At 45.0% G+C, this 17,786-nt stretch overlaps 1 protein-coding gene across 1 annotated transcript in view; it reads right to left on the reverse strand.

The window, feature by feature from the left end:
- Window positions 1-2,778: 2,778 nt before the first annotated feature.
- Window positions 2,779-17,786, reverse strand: part of EDEM1 (ER degradation enhancing alpha-mannosidase like protein 1) — a 15,273-nt gene continuing 265 nt past the window's right edge. The window contains exons 2-11 of the mRNA XM_009645988.2: window positions 13,826-13,929; window positions 12,816-12,987; window positions 11,609-11,792; window positions 10,942-11,116; window positions 10,295-10,415; window positions 9,655-9,825; window positions 8,978-9,051; window positions 7,879-7,975; window positions 6,954-7,139; window positions 2,779-6,057 (exon numbers count right to left, since the gene is read on the reverse strand). Of these exons, the coding sequence (XP_009644283.2) occupies window positions 5,968-6,057; window positions 6,954-7,139; window positions 7,879-7,975; window positions 8,978-9,051; window positions 9,655-9,825; window positions 10,295-10,415; window positions 10,942-11,116; window positions 11,609-11,792; window positions 12,816-12,987; window positions 13,826-13,926 (1,371 nt within the window). The 5' untranslated portion in view covers window positions 13,927-13,929 and the 3' untranslated portion in view covers window positions 2,779-5,967. The remainder of the gene's footprint in view (window positions 6,058-6,953; window positions 7,140-7,878; window positions 7,976-8,977; window positions 9,052-9,654; window positions 9,826-10,294; window positions 10,416-10,941; window positions 11,117-11,608; window positions 11,793-12,815; window positions 12,988-13,825; window positions 13,930-17,786) is intronic.

Raw genomic sequence — 17,786 nt, forward strand, 5'->3', positions numbered from 1 at the left:
GTGGGTCTTCACCAGCCACGGGCTGGGACGTACAGGTACCTTTTTCCCCCCTTATTAGCACTACCGGAATAAAAAATGGCTTTGCAGAACTTGAGAATCACCGTGGTAAGAATCAAACCGGCCGTCTCCTCCCGGAAAATGGGAGCAACCAGCTCTCGTCACTGGAGAGCCAAGTTGTGCTAAGGAGGCTAGAGAAGCTCTCCCAGGCCATCATCTTCCATAGCCATGCAAAATTTAAGGCAACAAAAATTGCATTATTTTAGGGGGTGGGGGGGGGGGGTCAGGAAAAGATGCTTTTCAGTCTAGTCTTTCCAATCAAACGGCCTTCTCATCAGTGTTAAAGTAAGGTAGAAGTAGTACAAAGCGGCTTTCAGCGAACACTTGCTGATCTTTTCTGGGTGAATAAACGACACGAGCGGTGATCTGAAAAACAAAATTTCTCTCTAAAGAAGCTTCAAGCAAGGACAAAGGTAAACGGCCCTAGGAACTAGAAGAGACGATTTTTCCGTGCCCGCGGGGAGCGGCGCGGCGAGGGATCGGTGCGGCCGGGGCGGGCTGCTGGCAGCACACCACACCCTTGCCTTTCACACTCATCTTCCCTCGACACTTCGCAGCTCCCCCCCAAGGAGAAGCAGTGCTCCACAAAGCTGTAAACCTACCTTTTCCAACACTCCACCTCCAACAAGATACTGCTGTTGTCTTGCTGCTAATGCAACAGCCAAATCTTCAAAGAGTGGCACAAGAGTGGTCTCTGGTGGAAGCAGATCAGACCTACAGCATTGCCACCGGAGGCACAGGAACCCGAGCCAGAGACCTTTGTCCTCAGCGGCCAGAAGTCACTGCTTTTTAGCTGCAATACTAGGCTACCCTGATGCATTATACCCTAAAAAAAGAAAAAAGACGAGTTCTCATGCATGCTTTTGGACTTCTGATCTTTTATCACAAATGATCTTACTGTACTCAAATCTGCCAGACAACCGAGAATGGGAAGAGTGGCTTTTCTGAGGTATTTTCTTAAGTGTGGGCTTAAGAGAAACCACGTTCAAAACGCTCAGTCCCACTTCAGAGCCGTAACCCACGACCAACCAGCCATCGGACGGCAGGTAAGGAAGCAAGGGAGGGGAAGGGAAGGCAGCAAACAGCAGCTCAGGGCAGTGACACTGCTGGTAAATGTGCGACAACGCTAGAGCTCTGCTGCTTTCCCCAAAAATCAGGATTTCAGCCCACTTACGCTTGGTTCAGAATTGAGAGTTGGACGTCTGAATCCAGCAAAAGTGGCATTAGATGGGCAAAAACCTCACCACCCAAAAACTCCGAGGAACTTCAAAAGCATTACAAAAACCCCGTCACTCGTGTTCAGCAGACGTTTCCTTGTAACTTGGAGTTTGATCAAGACAGACAACAGAAAGCACCCTGTCAGCTTCGACAGCCTTTGAATCAGGACTATGAAACAGAAAACAACAGAATCAAAGAGAAAAATCCAGGAGGAGGAGGAAAAAAAAAATAAATAAATCACATTGATGATCAGGTAGGTTGTTCCCACACTCCTCTGCTTTCAAACACAGCATGAGCTATTTCCCAGGGTGCGGTCACCCACAGAGTGGAAAGAGCCCAGCATGGTTCTCTGCAGAATTCCTACCTGCACGAGGTTCTTCATGGACCAGCTTGGAGAAAGCGTCGTTAGGAAATGCCAGCAGGGAGATCAGTACCTGGACTCCGTTACCTGCTCACCAGCTTGATGCCACCACACTTCATTTCTTCATTCCATGTCACATCACTGCTTTCAGCGCAGGCTGCCCCTCGAATCATTACACAGGGGAAGTGAAAGGGGAACGAGGGGAGAAGAAAGAAGCTGTTTTGGAGGCAGGGTGGTATGGGGTTTTTTTATTTTCCTGCCATAAGCAGCCATCCCTTGTTCTAATTAGATGAAAATCCAGCATACATAAGAGGGCAGCTCATCTCTAGTGACCAAGGCAGATGAAGCTGGCAAGAAAGCCCTCACCAGAGAGTGATCCCTTCTCCAAACCATTAACTTCTTTTCTGTGCTATTGCAAGGAACATTTGAGAAATCTCATTTCCCCCAGGAAAAATAAAAGCTATTTCTTGCACACCTCAATTATGCGTTCCCAGGTCTAAGGCAAAGACAGAGCCGAGTTATCCTTGGAGACCAGGAACTGTTAAGTTCTGGTTGAGGCAGTGTCTTCCTTCCTCCCCAAAACACCCAGCAGCGTGCCCAACCTCTACAGAAGCGGGGTAACGTGGTATTTGCTGTAATAGCCAGCAACGCTCTCAGCTGCAACAGTTCATGACTAAGGCCGGCTCATCAAAAAAGTGATTTCTACCCTCTTTGAAAAGTGAAAGCCCACCCGCTTTGGGGCACAGTCAGAGACGCTCTCCACACGCAGCCAGACTGCCACAGACACCGAACCCAGAATTAGAGAATTCCAGAACTAGAGAACTGATCGGGGACTTCCGTAGCTGAAGTCAGAGGTCTCAAGCTCTTCAGATGGGCCAAGCCACGGAGAACCCGAACGAGAGCCACAAATGTGCTTGAAGGCAGCCGGAGGGTTTGTTTTCCCTCTACTCACCCCTACTGCCAGGTCACCCTCAACTGCTGAGGTTCTCCTGCCTGCCGCACGGCAAAGATCAGGTACGCACACACCAATTCATCTTTTCCCTGCATTTGGGAGATCGCCCACAAGCTTCGTGACGGCCTTACAAGAACTACGCTAGAAGAAAAGCACACACAGAAGTGGTCAAATATACCATTTTTAATGCAGATTTGTAAAATTTAAGCTCAGTTTTGAAAATCTAGGACATTTCATCAAAGAGCATTTGGTCCTCTTAAAAATTTCCCATCCCCGATTAAATACTTCATGGAAGAACAACAGTTAAGCATACATTGCATTTTTAATTAAGAAAAATTTATATTGCACATTATACTGAGAAATACAAAAGTCTGTTTCAGCAAGTTATTCCAGCAGTGCTACCAATTCCATTTTGCTACCAATTTCATTTTGATACCACTGACTTATACAAAAGTTTTAATTTTAGTGCATAACGTGCGCCCTGTCGTTACAGAGTAAAAACGTATCAAAGCATTTTTAAAACAAAGAGGGAGAAAAATCGGCTCTTTGAAGAATACAAAGCCTTTTACCACCTCGTCAGCACCAGTCTCCTTGTAGACAAAAACTGCTCCTATGGAAAGACAACTGTCGGATCACCTTGGCAACACAAATTTCAATGCGGTTTCTAACGAGGAGCTGACCGTACGCTGCTTGGCACTGCACCCAACGCCCCGAGTCGCTAAGGGCCGAAAGGCTGCGCTCCCTGCCCGCGCCGTTCCCGTGCTACGGCCACCTCTCGCTATTTCTGGCAGTACAGAAGAGGGACAAAGCCCACCGGCAGAGTAGTTTTGCAACTTCTTTACAGTCATGTCATTCTCTAAGGAAAACTCTGAAACAGATTTCTGTGCATAATAACACTTGGCTGGAAGCCTTAGCAGGCTACAGGTGCTTCAGAAGGCACAAGACACCGAGAGGGGATTGCAAGGCATTTAAGGTACGTTCAGAGAGCTAAAACACGGGTCAGGGCAAAACCATTGCCAGAAGCAGCCACCAACACCCCTAGGGCAACGTCCGTCCCGGCGTCTGCTACGCCATGATTTTAAACGGCTGGCTGAGGAACACAGTGTTTGGCTTCCACGCTGCCAAGCACTTCTGATTTCAGAACCACAATTAGAAGATCTGGCCCAGCGGCAGCGTTTCGGAAAGCCCAGACAGTTTTGCTGTCTCTGCCTCCCTCGGTCAGCAGCACGCACTCCCCTTTACGCGTCCTCCTGCGCTTCTTTACAACGCGTGCAAACTGAAGCGTACCTGCAAGCCCAGGCAACGCTTACTGGTTAAGAAGCCATAGCTTGAACCTCTCCCAATACCTCTTTGGATCGTAACACCTTGACTTTATTTTTTGCTTTGATATAGGCAACTAAGACATTCCAGTAATAGGTTTGCAAAGCCAATTCTACAGGGGTTGGCACTGCCAGCTGCCTCAAAGATCAAGGCAATCGATTCTATTGCAATGTTTTGGGAAATCTTAACATATTTCCCTCTCCCTCCTCCAACCCTTCCCCCCTTAAAACAGACACAGTAAGACTAAGAAGACAGGATTTTTTTTTTTTTTTTTTTTTGCCTGAATAGGAGACCCAACTATCATGGAATAGAAGATTCTACAACGAAGTCCCTGAGATGCATCTATATGCTAAAAGATTCAAACAATAACCTCTTCAGCACTAACTTCATATTTAGTAGAAATGTTTTGAGTTGCAACATATGGTTTATGAAAACCAATGTTGTTCTAAGAAGGTGAAAATACAGCAGATCAAGTACGCCCTTAATTTAAAAATAATTGACCCAACAGTGACATTCAGCTACTTCAACCATAGCCAAAAGCACGTAAGCAATGGGGAGCCACTGAAAAAAACCCAAGTGTTATATTTGGAATGAGTTGCTTTGGCCTCAGTTTGTTTTCATCCCACGACAGCTCTGCCTGAATTTAACTGCTGTCTTCCTGAAAGTTCACAGACAGCTATTCCTCAAACACATCTGAGCTGTAGTTCAAGACGGTGGGACGAAGCAACAGCATTTTTTCACCATTCCTCACTGGAACCAAAAGGCACAGTTTGCGGTCGGCATCGATAGCTGCCGCCGCCGCGACCCTGTTAGGATGGCACGTCCCAAACTGTCTCGTGGCAGAGGGAAGTTGGCATGCTGCCAGCTCCGACCTCCCACTAACGCCATCCCCAGGGTGACGCAGAGCCAGCCCTGTGACTGAGTAAACTGAGAATAAATCCATCCCACGAGTATTCTTTGGGATGGGCACAGCAGTTGATATTCTTCCAGTATCTTAAAAAAAAAAAAAAAAAAAAAAAAAAAAAAGAAAGGAGAATTCATCTCAAACCTAAGTTACTTTTTAAGTTAATTTGGGATCCACTGTATTTTGTAACCAGCTAATCAGAAATACTTCATCCACCTTCCCAAGCAAGCTCAGGTTTTCCTGCTAGTGAAGAACTTAAGGCACGAACATATTAATGCTGTCAGGAATGTGAAATAGTTTGTTCTTCGTGTACTGTCACACCAGTCCTTAGCAGCATCTCTCCTGAAAAGGCACTAGATACATGGCAAACAACGAAACTTTGGGAACTTCTGCTCAGCTAAGCTATATAAAGGTAGCTGCTTGCACAGCTGAGTGGCTTTGCAATTTCCCCTTCCCTCCCCCCCATTCACTTACAAAAAAAGGCACCTGATTTGTTTTATTACTGGTTTCTATAGCCACAGGCTCCTGCAAACATGCAGTTCTATACGACTGTGTATACGAGGGACATGGTAACTATACTGGTAGCTTCTTATATGGTCAGGAGTTATCTTTTCAAGATACGATCCTAGATACAGCGGTTTTGTTTCAGCAAAACCCATTACCAGCGGGTTCCTACCTGAGTAGTACTTAAGGTTGTGTATTGCTAGTCAGAATAATTCAATGATTAAACTTGGTGTAAGAAATTGCACTTTCCCATCCCTTCCCCAATCCTAAGATCATTTCAAATTAAATACTAGACCCTTTTCTAAAGGGACATTTGTAACACAGCTACAAAGAGGTAGCTAAGTGGCACATGCCAATTTTCTTTTTTTTTTTTTTTCTTAAAAGTATAGTCAGCCTTCATTTGCAACAACATTTTTCATAGGAAGTTTTAAAACAAGACATCTCTATTCAGGTGGCACACGGAGTTACCACAGTTCAGAAGAGAGAACGTGATCTCCCTCCACGTCCATAATCGAAAACTAACAAGCATGGGGGACACCCAAGTGACTCAGCGTATGCAGGTGTGTAGCTGAAGAGGAGAGGAACGCCTACAGCCAAATCCCAGGCTCCTCCTGACACATGATAAAAGTAATTCTTATTCTGAAGAACCATTCAGATCAAGCCCACCATTCGATCAATCTGTCTCATGTAGTTACTCTTCAGTGGCAGCAAGTATCTCCTCTCATCAGGAACTCTGTTACACTGTTAATGAAATGAGAATATTTTTAAAGAACTGAAATACAAAACCAGGCAATCCCATACCCTCAGTAATCCAGCAGGCGCCTCCGCATCAGTAACCATAGATTTCTGCCCAGTACAGAAAATTGTACCCAACAGCCCTTCGGTCCCGACTCTCCCTCGCTCTTTGCAAATTTACAGCACAAACCACAAATGAACAGCGAGTGTTTCCTTAGCGCGGGCTGCAAGCTCCCAAACACACGCCAAACTACTGCAGCTTGTTATTCAACTGAGGCTTCCTTCACTATGACAACTGTGAATGTTTTTTTGAAGTAATGCTCTTTTTCTGCAGGACTGGGGGGAGGAGGGAAGGAACCATGCTAGAACCTACTCACAGAGATCTAAAAAAATTGTTCTGTATTACAAACATGTCTAATTTGGCTGGCGATAGGCACTGGATCCATAGCTCTGTACTCAGCTGATGCCTAGCGAAGGTCACCTTTACACGCCTCAGAACCATTCTGAGGGGGGAAAAAAAAAAAAAAAGCTCTGTTTAAATGACCCTCTGCTTTTCTCTTTCCCCATCACAGCAACACTGGAAGATTTTAATGGCAAAGAAAAGGGGAAGGGAGTAATAATTGGAAAGAAATTAACAAAGAACAAACGAATTGCTGCAAAATACTCAAAAGGGGACAGGTTTCACCTTCCACATAATCACTCTCACATTATCCCAATCCATTCATTCCACTACTGGAAGTGTTTTTCACAAGGGAGCCTCTCAGGCATTTGACATTTATAAAGGAAACACTGCAGAGCCCTGAAGTAACACTTCCAAACAGCTCTTTTTGTACTGCCCAACCCAGCTCAGCATACATCCCTTCTCCAGTGACACAGCCAGGAACACCCTGTGTATTCCTTACGTTAGAACTGAAGTTGACTGCTCTGAATTCGTTAGGTTTAATTTTTTCCGCGCTGTCCTCTTCTCCAGGGAGGATGTCTTGCCACAGCGAGTTACGAAAACGCTCATCCACAGACACAATATGTCCCTCAGTAGTAAACATATACTTGTTTCCAGATTTATGCAGTGGATTCTCTTCATCAAACAACTAAACAAGAGATGGGAGAGACAGCTACAGTACGTGTGCAACATTCTGCACATCCCATCAACATTAACACGCACGGGCTCACGCATTTGAAGGATCACACAAAAAGCATGGCTTTTAGTGCTAAATGGGTTACTACTGTTAGAACAAATGGAAATAAATAGTTTTAACGCAAGGGATTTATTTTAACAGTTAAAAGGGGAGAGCAAAGGAAAAACTTCTCACACAACTTAAACTGCCCTTATTTTTCTAAGCTGCACCATGCAGGCATTTCTAGGCTGGCATCCACTGTTTCCATTCAGTCACAGATTTATTTGTTTTTCTGCACTAAAGGAGATTGAGAACAGTGGCTTAAGCAGTGCTGGCTCAAGTGTGTTCTCCTGTGACTGCCAAAACCTGATGGGGAGAACTCAGAGGCTGCTGCGAGGCAGGCAAAATGGCTACAAGCAGTAATTTAGCTCAGAGCTGAGCAGCAGCTTCCTTCAGCCGTGCTGCCTCCCCTTTCCAGCCCCCCCCCGAAAGAGCTGCCAGCTCTCCAGCCAGCAGCTGCCCAAACCTCCAAGATGAGGGTAGGGCCAAAGAAAGAAGAGCAGCCCATTCTCTGAAACACTCTGATACCCAAACCCCTCTCTTCCCCAGAACACAGCACAGATTCCAGTTAGCAACGCCCTGCCCCCTCGCTCTGCCGTGTTTGTGCACAGCGCGTGCAAAAGCGTCTTTGAAATGAAGAACACGTACGTACCAGGTACAAGTATTTACATGTTTCACTGAGAAAAAAGCTCTCCATTCGATCTTCCTTCGTCTTCTCTACAACGTGGTGTAACGTGGCATAGCCACACCTGCAAGATTTAAGGTCAGTTTGGGTTTAGTTCCCCCGCATTCTGATCTCAAAGCACTCCCTAGATATTCCCTAACTTCAGACCATTCCCACTGTCACTAGGGGTGAAGTTAAAATGAAACAAGTCTCTTTTACGAGTAAGCACTGATTATTGGTTTCTGGTATGCTGATGAGACTGTAATCACCGAGCCTGCGGTTCACCTTTGCCATCGTGCAGATTCATTAAGAGTCTCTCAAAGATGCGAGATAATCTCAAGGCGCCCTGCACAAAACAGGTCATTTCCCCACACTGAGCACACGAGAACCCCAGATCCAGAAGCCCGGTCTCAAGCAAAGGTTTCTTCCTGAGCTACCTACTCTTCCCTCCCACCACACTTAACACATAACGGAGCTGCAAGCTGTCACACTTGCAGTTCTCCCAGCCAACCCCCTACACAGCATCTGAATCCCACTGAACTGCAGAACGGCGCCGTCTTGTACTGTCCTATGGTTAGTACAGACTTATCTACAAAGTCCGTAAATAGCAGCAGTTGAATAAAAATTCACTATCTTCCCTCTGAGTCTTGCAAGAAGTTGCACCACTCAGTGTTGCAGTCAGGATTCACTGTGACTGCCTTGAGAGGAAACCCGACATGCCACAGCACCTATCTTAGAGGCCATCCCTCCAGTTTAGTTAAAAATCACGGGCCCACAAGGTTAGAAGCATTCTTGCAGGATCCATAGGAAAAAAAACCAACTTACTAATTTTACCAGTTTTTAGTAACTGATCATCAAGAATGCATTCTGAAAGGTAGTTATAAAATTCTGAAGGCATAAAGTTGTCACTGGACTATAATTTAATTTTCAGATAAGAAAAATAATTGCACAATAAATAATTGTGGCTTTCATGGAGGGTTGTGTTCTCTGGTTTACCGACATTTGGCAGATGGATTCTATATAATAGTTATATAATAAAATATATGTCTATAGCAGTGAGAGAAGACTAAGAACATTGAAGACTGACTTTGCTTTTGTGTATTTTTCCAGGCTCTGCAGAATATCCATTCCCACATGAAGGTAAAAAGGGTTCTTTGTGGCCTAAGTAAGGAAGACAGACAAGAGTTAGCGTCAGCAATTTCAAAACCTTGTAAAAATAACACTTACAAAGGCCTAGTAGCATCAGATTCTCGTGTATTACAGTAAACTTATCTTTGCAGGAACATGACTTGGATTACTCTGTGCAAGCTTCTCACGTTTGCTTTAGCGCAAACCCTAATAAAACTTGCAGTAAATTCAAACTCTCTGATAGCTTTCTTGCAGTCAAAAAGTTATTTAAGTTTACTCTTATCTTCTGCCAGTTGGAGACTGTGCCTAGACAATACAGCAAGGAAGGCTATTACACTTACTTCAACAAGTTCTATTAAGTAGTCAACAAGTCTCTACCTTGTAAAAATCTGCCAGCTATTTTTTGAAAAGGTTGCTTACTCTCATTTTTGTCTCTTATAAAAAAGGCTATTTGTTAAGCAAACAACATAGCCACCACATTGCATCTAGCGCCAAAACAGAGACCTCCATATAAGAACAGGCAGATCCAGAGGCACCAAATTTTAGCAGGCCAGAGACTGGGGGTAGAAAAAGTGACTCTCTGAATGAAACCGCTGTTGCCAAAACATGAGCTGTAAGCTCAGAAAAGTCAAGTACCTGATAAAGAAGGTAAGTGGACTCCACTAACTCTGGCCGCAGAGGATAAAAGGGAACATCCGGGGCTTGCAATTGCCAGTTGTATCTTTCTGGGAGAGCTCCGTATCGTTTCCATATGGCGTAATAAAAAGCATGGAGACAGATAGCATCTTCCACGTCTCCTATCAATACCTGGGCATAACAGCAGCCGAAAACATGCACGCTTAATACTGCAAGCCTGCAAATTGCTTTTCACTCTGTGTAAGAACGTGCTGTATATAAAAACGCTCCCTTCATAAGGGGAGACAAAAAAAAAAACCCACAACCCCCCAAAAAAAAGCTCATGTATTAATTCCTTTGCACTAAAAGCTTTAGCAGAGCTCAGACTCACAGCATGGTATACAAATGCTGAGGTTAAGTGAAGAAAGTTAAAAGTATCTCAAATCTAGCAGAGAGCAGGCCAAGCCTTTCAGTATTGCTATGCTGATGCAGAAGCTGAACCACCCTAAGACTCTCTTATCAGAGCAGCCAGATGCAAACCCACAGGTTGAAGCTCATCTCGGAAGAGATGCTTAGACTCATTCATAGCCTAGGATTAGAATGAGCCTTCCTGACACCCCTTCTACTGTGTCGTTTGGTCCTTAACGGAATTAAAGCTTACCTGTAGTCCAGGAAAAAAGGCTTGCAAAGAGTCAATCCACGTGTTCATCAGCTGTCCTGTGAACATGTTTACGTTAACGTACAGAGGAGGGTCACCTTCACCTTCATTGCAAGCTTCTCGACTGCCAAGTAACAATAAGCGTGTGTAAATATTCACTGTTTCAGAAGAGCACAACGCACGTTTCATTTCACAGCACTGCCACCAGCACAGAGAACGAGCCGCAGATTTGTTGTGCTAGGCTCAAAGCCATTTTGAAGAGAACCAAAACGTCAGGCATGCTCTCAGAAAAATCAATCCATACCGGTATGCACAACATATACTAAAATTATGTCAGCAGAATCTCTACCAAAAAGTCACGGTAGGTAAGATCAGGCCTTTGCCTTCTCTCGGCCTAATGTTTACTAAGTTGGGCAGTAACCAGTTTAGCTTCTTTGCACCAATAATGCTAATACTGATCAGTTGACTAAGGACTGAAGGGAATGTTACATTTTATTTCCACGTTGACTACGACGGAAACAAGATTATTTAGAGAAAATAAAAAGAACAGAGATTTTTCTAGGCCATGACACAAAACAGTGCACAATCTCTCATATCTTGCTGGAGTCCTCATTGCTTTAAGGAACTGATGCTTATATGAAAGAACATACCCTCTTCTTAAGTGGTTCTGAATGTTCCGATAAGCATCATTGAACATCTCCAGGTCTTCCTTTTCTCCAAAGAGGATGTAAGACTTCAGAAGGTATTCATAGAATGAATCCGACCCTGCTCCCAGTCCACTTTGCTTTCCAACCCAATGGCCAGTTTGAATATTCACAACATTTCCTTTCAGAACAGACAACAAATTTAGCCTGAAGTTGCCAAGTACATCAGAGAAAAGTCATTGAGAACTAGAACTTAGAAATATTACATCTTCAAAAAGTCTTAAGGAGGAACGATCAAAAGATTACCATCAAAATAAAGTGTTACAGTGCATTCATCCGAGGAACTAGCACACGCACGCAGTTGCTTTAAGTACTTCTAGTCATCTGCCAATCTAAATTATATTAATGGGGACACAACTGCAAGAATTTCAGTTTCATATCCCACAAGTCATTCAGATACTCCCATTTTCTTACGCAATTACCAAGTGCCATTTGGTTAACACAAATCACGAGTAGACAAGGAGAGCGTGACTTAACAGCCTCAGAGGAAGCAGATCGACAAAATTTACGATACATGAGAGAAACCTGTAGCATGACGGCGTTCTGCTACAGGAGAGTGGGGTAAGCGAAAACGTGGAGCCAGTCAACATCGCGTCACCTCAGACGAGATTACCTAGCAGTCCGGTGTCATTGCTCCTGAGACTCCAGAGTGCTTTGACAGCTCTCCTGGCCACCCATTCAAAGGTGGAATCGCCAAGCAGCCTGCTAAGAATACCAAACTCCACCAGCAAGGAACCGGCTCCTGCAGTACAAGTTTCGTTATTGCTGTCTGGAGGTACCCCCTTCTTCAGATTGACCTGTGAAGCAGGTAGAGAGGGCGCTAAGAGCAAGGAGGCGGGCTGCAATTCATCTTCCAACTTTATAACACCATGCTCAAGGTGGACCATCCTAACTTTGCTACTCTTGCTAATCCTTCCAAAATTGCAGTCCACTTTTTCATCATTTCTACTAAACGTTCAGGTTCTTCCAAAGGTGATGCCAGTACCGCTTCCCCTCATTTAGTGCTCCCGAAACCAAGAGCATCCTCAGCGAATGCTCAACTTCCCCAAGGAACAAAAAGGCTGAAGGGAAGCTACACCAACCTCAGCTGCTTCGCCAGACTCTGAACAGAAGTGAAAGTTCACGTTTCTACAGCCTGACAGGTCTGGAGGAAAAGCAGTGCTGCTGTCGCCAGAAATTAAAAAGTAGTCAGGCAAGTGCTAATTAGTTTTTACAGTTTAGATTTCTTCCACTAGAACTGACATCCTTCTCCTCATGAACTGCATCTGCTTAAAACGAGAGAATGTGGTATTCAAGAATTCTTGAGTGCTCACTGAGCACTACTCAAGGAAATTACAAATTCCAAGCCCAGTACGACAAATATTGCAGATGAGTTTTATGTTAGCACGATTACCTTAGTACCACGTCACCAATAAAGTTGCTTTCCTAGGCTATTTGCCTTTACAAGTATTTCTTGTTAACCTTCTTAATGACAGCATTGTTTGCTGCTGCATGATATATAGGAAGAAAGCGCGGGGCAGGCCACGTTCCAGCCAAACAGCGTGGAAACAAATGACTACTGACCCATACTGAACAACATATAGAGAGTGAAAAAACAGCCTAAGGAAAACATTCACTAGACATAAGGAGCAACTTATACATCGTCCATGTCACCGCAACTTAGCGTACTTTGTCCCCGCCCCCAATCTTAATGTAACTTAGAGCAGGTTCAGTTCCCCAAGTGCACGTATGCGCGTGCATAGGGCACAGAATTCGAGTTGTGGGACAGCTGAATTCCTGCTTTTACATTAATTCCCCACCGTGCTGATGCGCCCACTCACCCGAGGATATGGAATTCCCGTTTTGGTGTTCTCAAAGGCTGGAAGTAGTCTCACTGCTAGGTCATGAGCCATATGCAACAGTTCATTGTCATAATCCTTGATGGTCATATCACCAAAAGGCTGTTTGGTATCTGTAATTATTATGTGGGCAGAAAGCAGGCTTCCCAAAACCCTATGGGAAAAGGAAAAGATCTTCAGTTTTGAAATTGGATCTGAACCTAGTTCTTCAGCTAAACCCTTACCAGTATCACATTTAGCAGAATTATTACTGTGTGCACCCTACAGGCACTACACAAAGATCTCCTTTTCTCCCCACCAGTGGTGAAAACATCTAGAAGGCACGTTGCTGGTCACCCACGGTAATCCTGAAATCCGGTTACGCAGAATTTACCTAACCCAGTAGCTCCTTACAACATAGCAAGTTGTACCTATTTATGAGTGAAGACCTCCTTGCCCCTGGAAATGGCGGCGAGAGTGGTATATAAACTCGGTATTCAGGAAAAAGAAAGCCTAGCCAAGTTAAACAGCAACTGAATAAACACAGCTTAAGACATTTAGAAAATGAAGCCATTTAAAAAAAATCAGATGGTATCTTAAACTCCTCTCCAAGACAGACAGGCCCGTTTTTTCATCTAAAACGAAAGTAAAAGCAAGCAGAAGGTCCATAGAAGGAAACCAAAACCAGGGTTGGTTGTTGCACACAGATCTGAGTCGCTGCTGCAAGAGCGGCAACAGCAAAAAAGTAGCAGGCTGCAAGCCAAACACAGTCGAGACTACCATGGTGTCACTGCTTCAGGTCACGTGTGACTCGTTAAAATTGTTTTAATTATGAAAGGATGGAATACTTTCACGAAAGGTGAAAAAACAACTTGCTCAAGGCAGAGTTATGGAATAAAGCCTACCAAAGACATCCTTATCAATGATTTTACTGTGGTTCTCCCGTGTGTGCGCACCAAGTCTTTAACCTTGTTACTGGTATTTCTTAAAGACGGAAACTTCAAGCGACGTACCTGATCGTTGCCTCAAAAACTTGAACTGTTGAGTCTTTATCAAACGAAACTGTGTCAATCACCAACTTCACTGCTTTCTGGAATTCCGAGGAGTTTCCCATCACCTTTTACATAAAAAGAAAGCTATTTTGTCTAACTGTTGCTTCAGAAGAGGGCTGAGGAAGAGAATGGTCAGTTCACGTTTTAGACCGACAGTCGTATTAACTAGATACAGAACAGAATCCTGCTAAAAAGACTTTCCAGAAAGTTACCCACCCTACTGACATGTAAAAGTGCGTTTGTTAAAAAATATTTTAAAACAGGGAAATCCACAAAGATATATTTTCATCCGTTTTACTAATCAATGCGCTCACGTGCTCTTCCACCCCCAACGTCAGCCTCATGGGTGATCTCTTAAAGCAGGAGTCTAAAAACTCTGGGGTCTAGCACACTGAGTGTTTTAACTCTTAAACTGATAGCTTAAGCAGTTAAGTTTAGCTTCAAAGGTAACACAACTTGCAGAATGATGAATTCTGATCTGACATTTATTTGACATGGGGAAGCCAACTTTCCGGGCTTTCGACTCAACACCGCATGCCATGCCCCGGAGTTCCCTCGTGCCAGTTTTCTGTAGGTACCTCAGCAATGGATTTCCACTCTATCCAGAGACAGATGTAAATTCAGGAACACAGAAGGAAAACACAGGTTTCCGCTTGCCTAAGTCCGTGATAAGGCTGGGTGTACAGGGAACCTACCCAGCTCTTTAGCCACCAGAGCACCGTGTGCCAGCCAGCCTGCTCTTTACATTACCCCGACCTGGTGGGAAAGCATTCACATGCTTGGTCTGAGCAAATAAAGAGCAAAAGAGGCTTTCTCCATGCAGAAGCTTCTGAAACACAGCACACTCTAGGAACCAGAAGTCTTATATTTGAGGGGAAAAAAAGAAAAAAAGCGATATACTGCCTCAAAAGGCATGGCTAGGACACCAAGCCTTCCTGAGGACAGGAAGGCAACTGTTTAGCCAACACACCATCAGCCACGTCGCACAGATCCCTAGCTGCTGTTTCGGTTAAAACCAACGTTTTCCTCACTTCCTGCTTTCAGTTCTGTTCGTCGCTGCCACGTTCAGCTCCACAGCCGTGACCTCCTCACCGCACAGCCACAATTCCACTGCAGCAGTGAGAAGTATTTTATAAGCCGAAGCACACGTAGAGCCCTTGCACACACCAGCTTCTGCGCAAGAGGGGAGAAACGCACCACGGACCCCGTGCATCGGTGGGTCCTGTCGCTCCAGAAGGCCAAGAATCTTCCCTGGCTGCAAAAATGAGACTAATGGCACCTAAGGGGGTCTCTAAAGATGCATCGGGAGCTCAAGGAAGGGGTCCTTCTCCATGATACCATGTTGCTGGTACTGCTAACGTAAAACTAAGCTGCTTCTCGCATTAGTTTCAGGTTTTAGCAGAAACGCATACGATGGTCTATTTTAGCAGGCAAGAAGGTTTTTTTTGTTTTTTGGTTTTGTTTTTTTTTTTTAACAGCTTTTTCCTCTCCTTCCTTTCACCACTCTTCACACAGATTCACGTGTCAGTCAGGCCCTCTCTGCCAAGCAAAATGACCAGAGCTCTTACAGTCATCTTAAATAAGACAAACTCTCCTCCTGACACCTCTCTCAGCTACCCATGCACGTCCCGGTTCAAATCCACCCCTCCTGAACACCCGAGTGATGGCAGTATCCTGAAAGAGATCTCACCTGAGCCTTGGGGAAGGTCTCCAAAGTTTCCCCTGGCTCTTCTGGAACTCTCTGCTGATACATCACCAAGTACTCTTACCCTTCCCTGCACATGTAACTCTGCTAGCTCGTGACCCAGACGCTAGCTAGTATACACCCAGCACCACCTTCTCCTCAGAAATGAGAGATTTAGTAACTTACAAACCATCAGACCTTTTACTTCATATTGCTGAAGTTCATTACACTTTCCATTGGTTCCTCATGATGCCATCTCATCTGCTCTTCCTGTTAATAACTGATCTCTATTTCTATCAGCAGCTCTGCAAGAAACATTAGCACTTTTTGCATGAACCATGTTAACACGCAAAGACTAAACATCACCAGTCCAATGGCAGGTCCTTGGAAAATGCTGTGGAGTATCTCCCTCTAGTTTGAAACTTGCTGTTGCCATCTTCCTTCAACTTGTCGCCAAGTCTCTCTACCAAGTACCCCTCTTCTTCAGCTCCACTAACTTTTTGTTTTGTTTCTAAATACAGGTCTGGTTCAAGGTACCAGATCTACTGTGGTTATCAGTTCAGCCTCAGAGCAAGGGGCGTTATCAGTGTTGCTCAGTACCAGCGCAGATGAACCTAGCGAGGCCCATCTTCAAGACAACTTTGAATAAATTAACGCTGTACCACACATACATTTTCCCCTTCAACTCTCTCCTCTGAAGCCCGTTCCAGCAGGCTGCCTTGCTGTCGAGGCAACAGCTCGTGACCACGCTCCCACCTCAACCCAACCACCCTGCAGCCCTTTCACAGCCCTTCCAAAGGAAGCTCTGTGCCCGACAGCGAGCGTTGCCTCCCATTTTCCCACACCGGCACTGGGAACACACCACCCGGTCAACCACATCAGGCGCCCGTTCCCCGCCAACCAACAGCCGGAGGAACGGGTCAGTGGGCAGTGTCAAAGGCACCCGGGGTTTCTCCTCTCTCAGAGCCTCCCACCGACTGACCAAGCCCTGGACGCCCCCGCCCTGCTTGGACGGTGCCCCCAGAGCTCCCTTTGCAGCCGAATCCCCCCAGGGCCACGCGTCCCAGCCGTGTTACCACCCCTCGGTGCTACCGTGCGGGGCTTGGCGCGCTCGTTCCCGCTGCCAACACCAACCCCCCCCGCCCCGATGGGACTCATGTCCTTAAATTCCTATCATGCCAGTAGCCATAACACATAGCAGCGGAGAGTGTCCCATTTGATAAATGGAGCCCCACAACATTAACTGTGTTCACAGTTTTCATATTTGCTATGGCCAGCTGCGGTCTTCCTCGCCTCCTGGCATTACAAACGCTTCTTGGAGCACCACACCAGCAATCCTCTGACACCATGTGCCTCTGAAGACACTGCAGGTGTGGTTTACTGACATTAATACTAAACGATCTAGCTCTCAGTGCTCAACAGCATTTAGTTCTCTAGACACGTCTCCTTTCTGAAGTATTTCTACTTAAGAGAATATAAATATTAAGTATTTATCAGTATATAAAGGATATAAATATACTTACTATGAAGTATTACTATCAACTTCAGCATTTCTTGGGTTGCTTTATTTTAAAATCTTCTTGTATTATAGTTGTTTATATATCGTCTTCTAAAACCAGCTCCTAATGTTTTAATCTCCTCCCCAAACGATTAACCTATTTTCTGCCTGAATATTGATCTCCTCAGCAGTCTCCCCCCCTGCACTTCAGTCTTTTCCGCATACAACTCATTTAATCTTGGCCATTGCATTTCACATCCAATGCTTCACATTTCATTGCTAGAATATGTAATGGTTGTTGTCCCGGTTTCGGCTGGGATAGAGTTAATTTCCCTCATAGCAGCTAGCACAGTGCTGTGTTTTGGATTTAGTACTACAAGAATGTTGATAACTCACTGATGTTTTTAGTCATTGCCAAGTAGTGCCTAGACTGCTCAAGGACTTTTTGAGATTCTCCTGCTCGGCCAGGGGCATAACAAGCTGGGAGGGAACACAGCCAGGACAGCTGACCCCAACTGACCAAAGAGCTATTCCAGACCACAGAACGTCACGCTCGGCGGGGTCAGTCAGTTGCGGGGAGAGTGATGGCAGCTCGGGCGGAGCGATCACGGCTGGGGACGGGCTGGGCATCGGTCGGCAGGCGGTGAGCAATTGCGTTGTGCATTGTTCGTTTTGTATATTCTGTATATTCTCTTACCATTCTCATTATTACTATTATTATTATTTTCTCTTATTAAACT

Source organism: Egretta garzetta, unplaced genomic scaffold (genome assembly GCF_000687185.1).
Source record: "Egretta garzetta isolate BGI_Z169 unplaced genomic scaffold, ASM68718v1 scaffold228, whole genome shotgun sequence".
In the NCBI taxonomy this organism is placed as follows: Eukaryota; Metazoa; Chordata; class Aves; order Pelecaniformes; family Ardeidae; genus Egretta; species Egretta garzetta.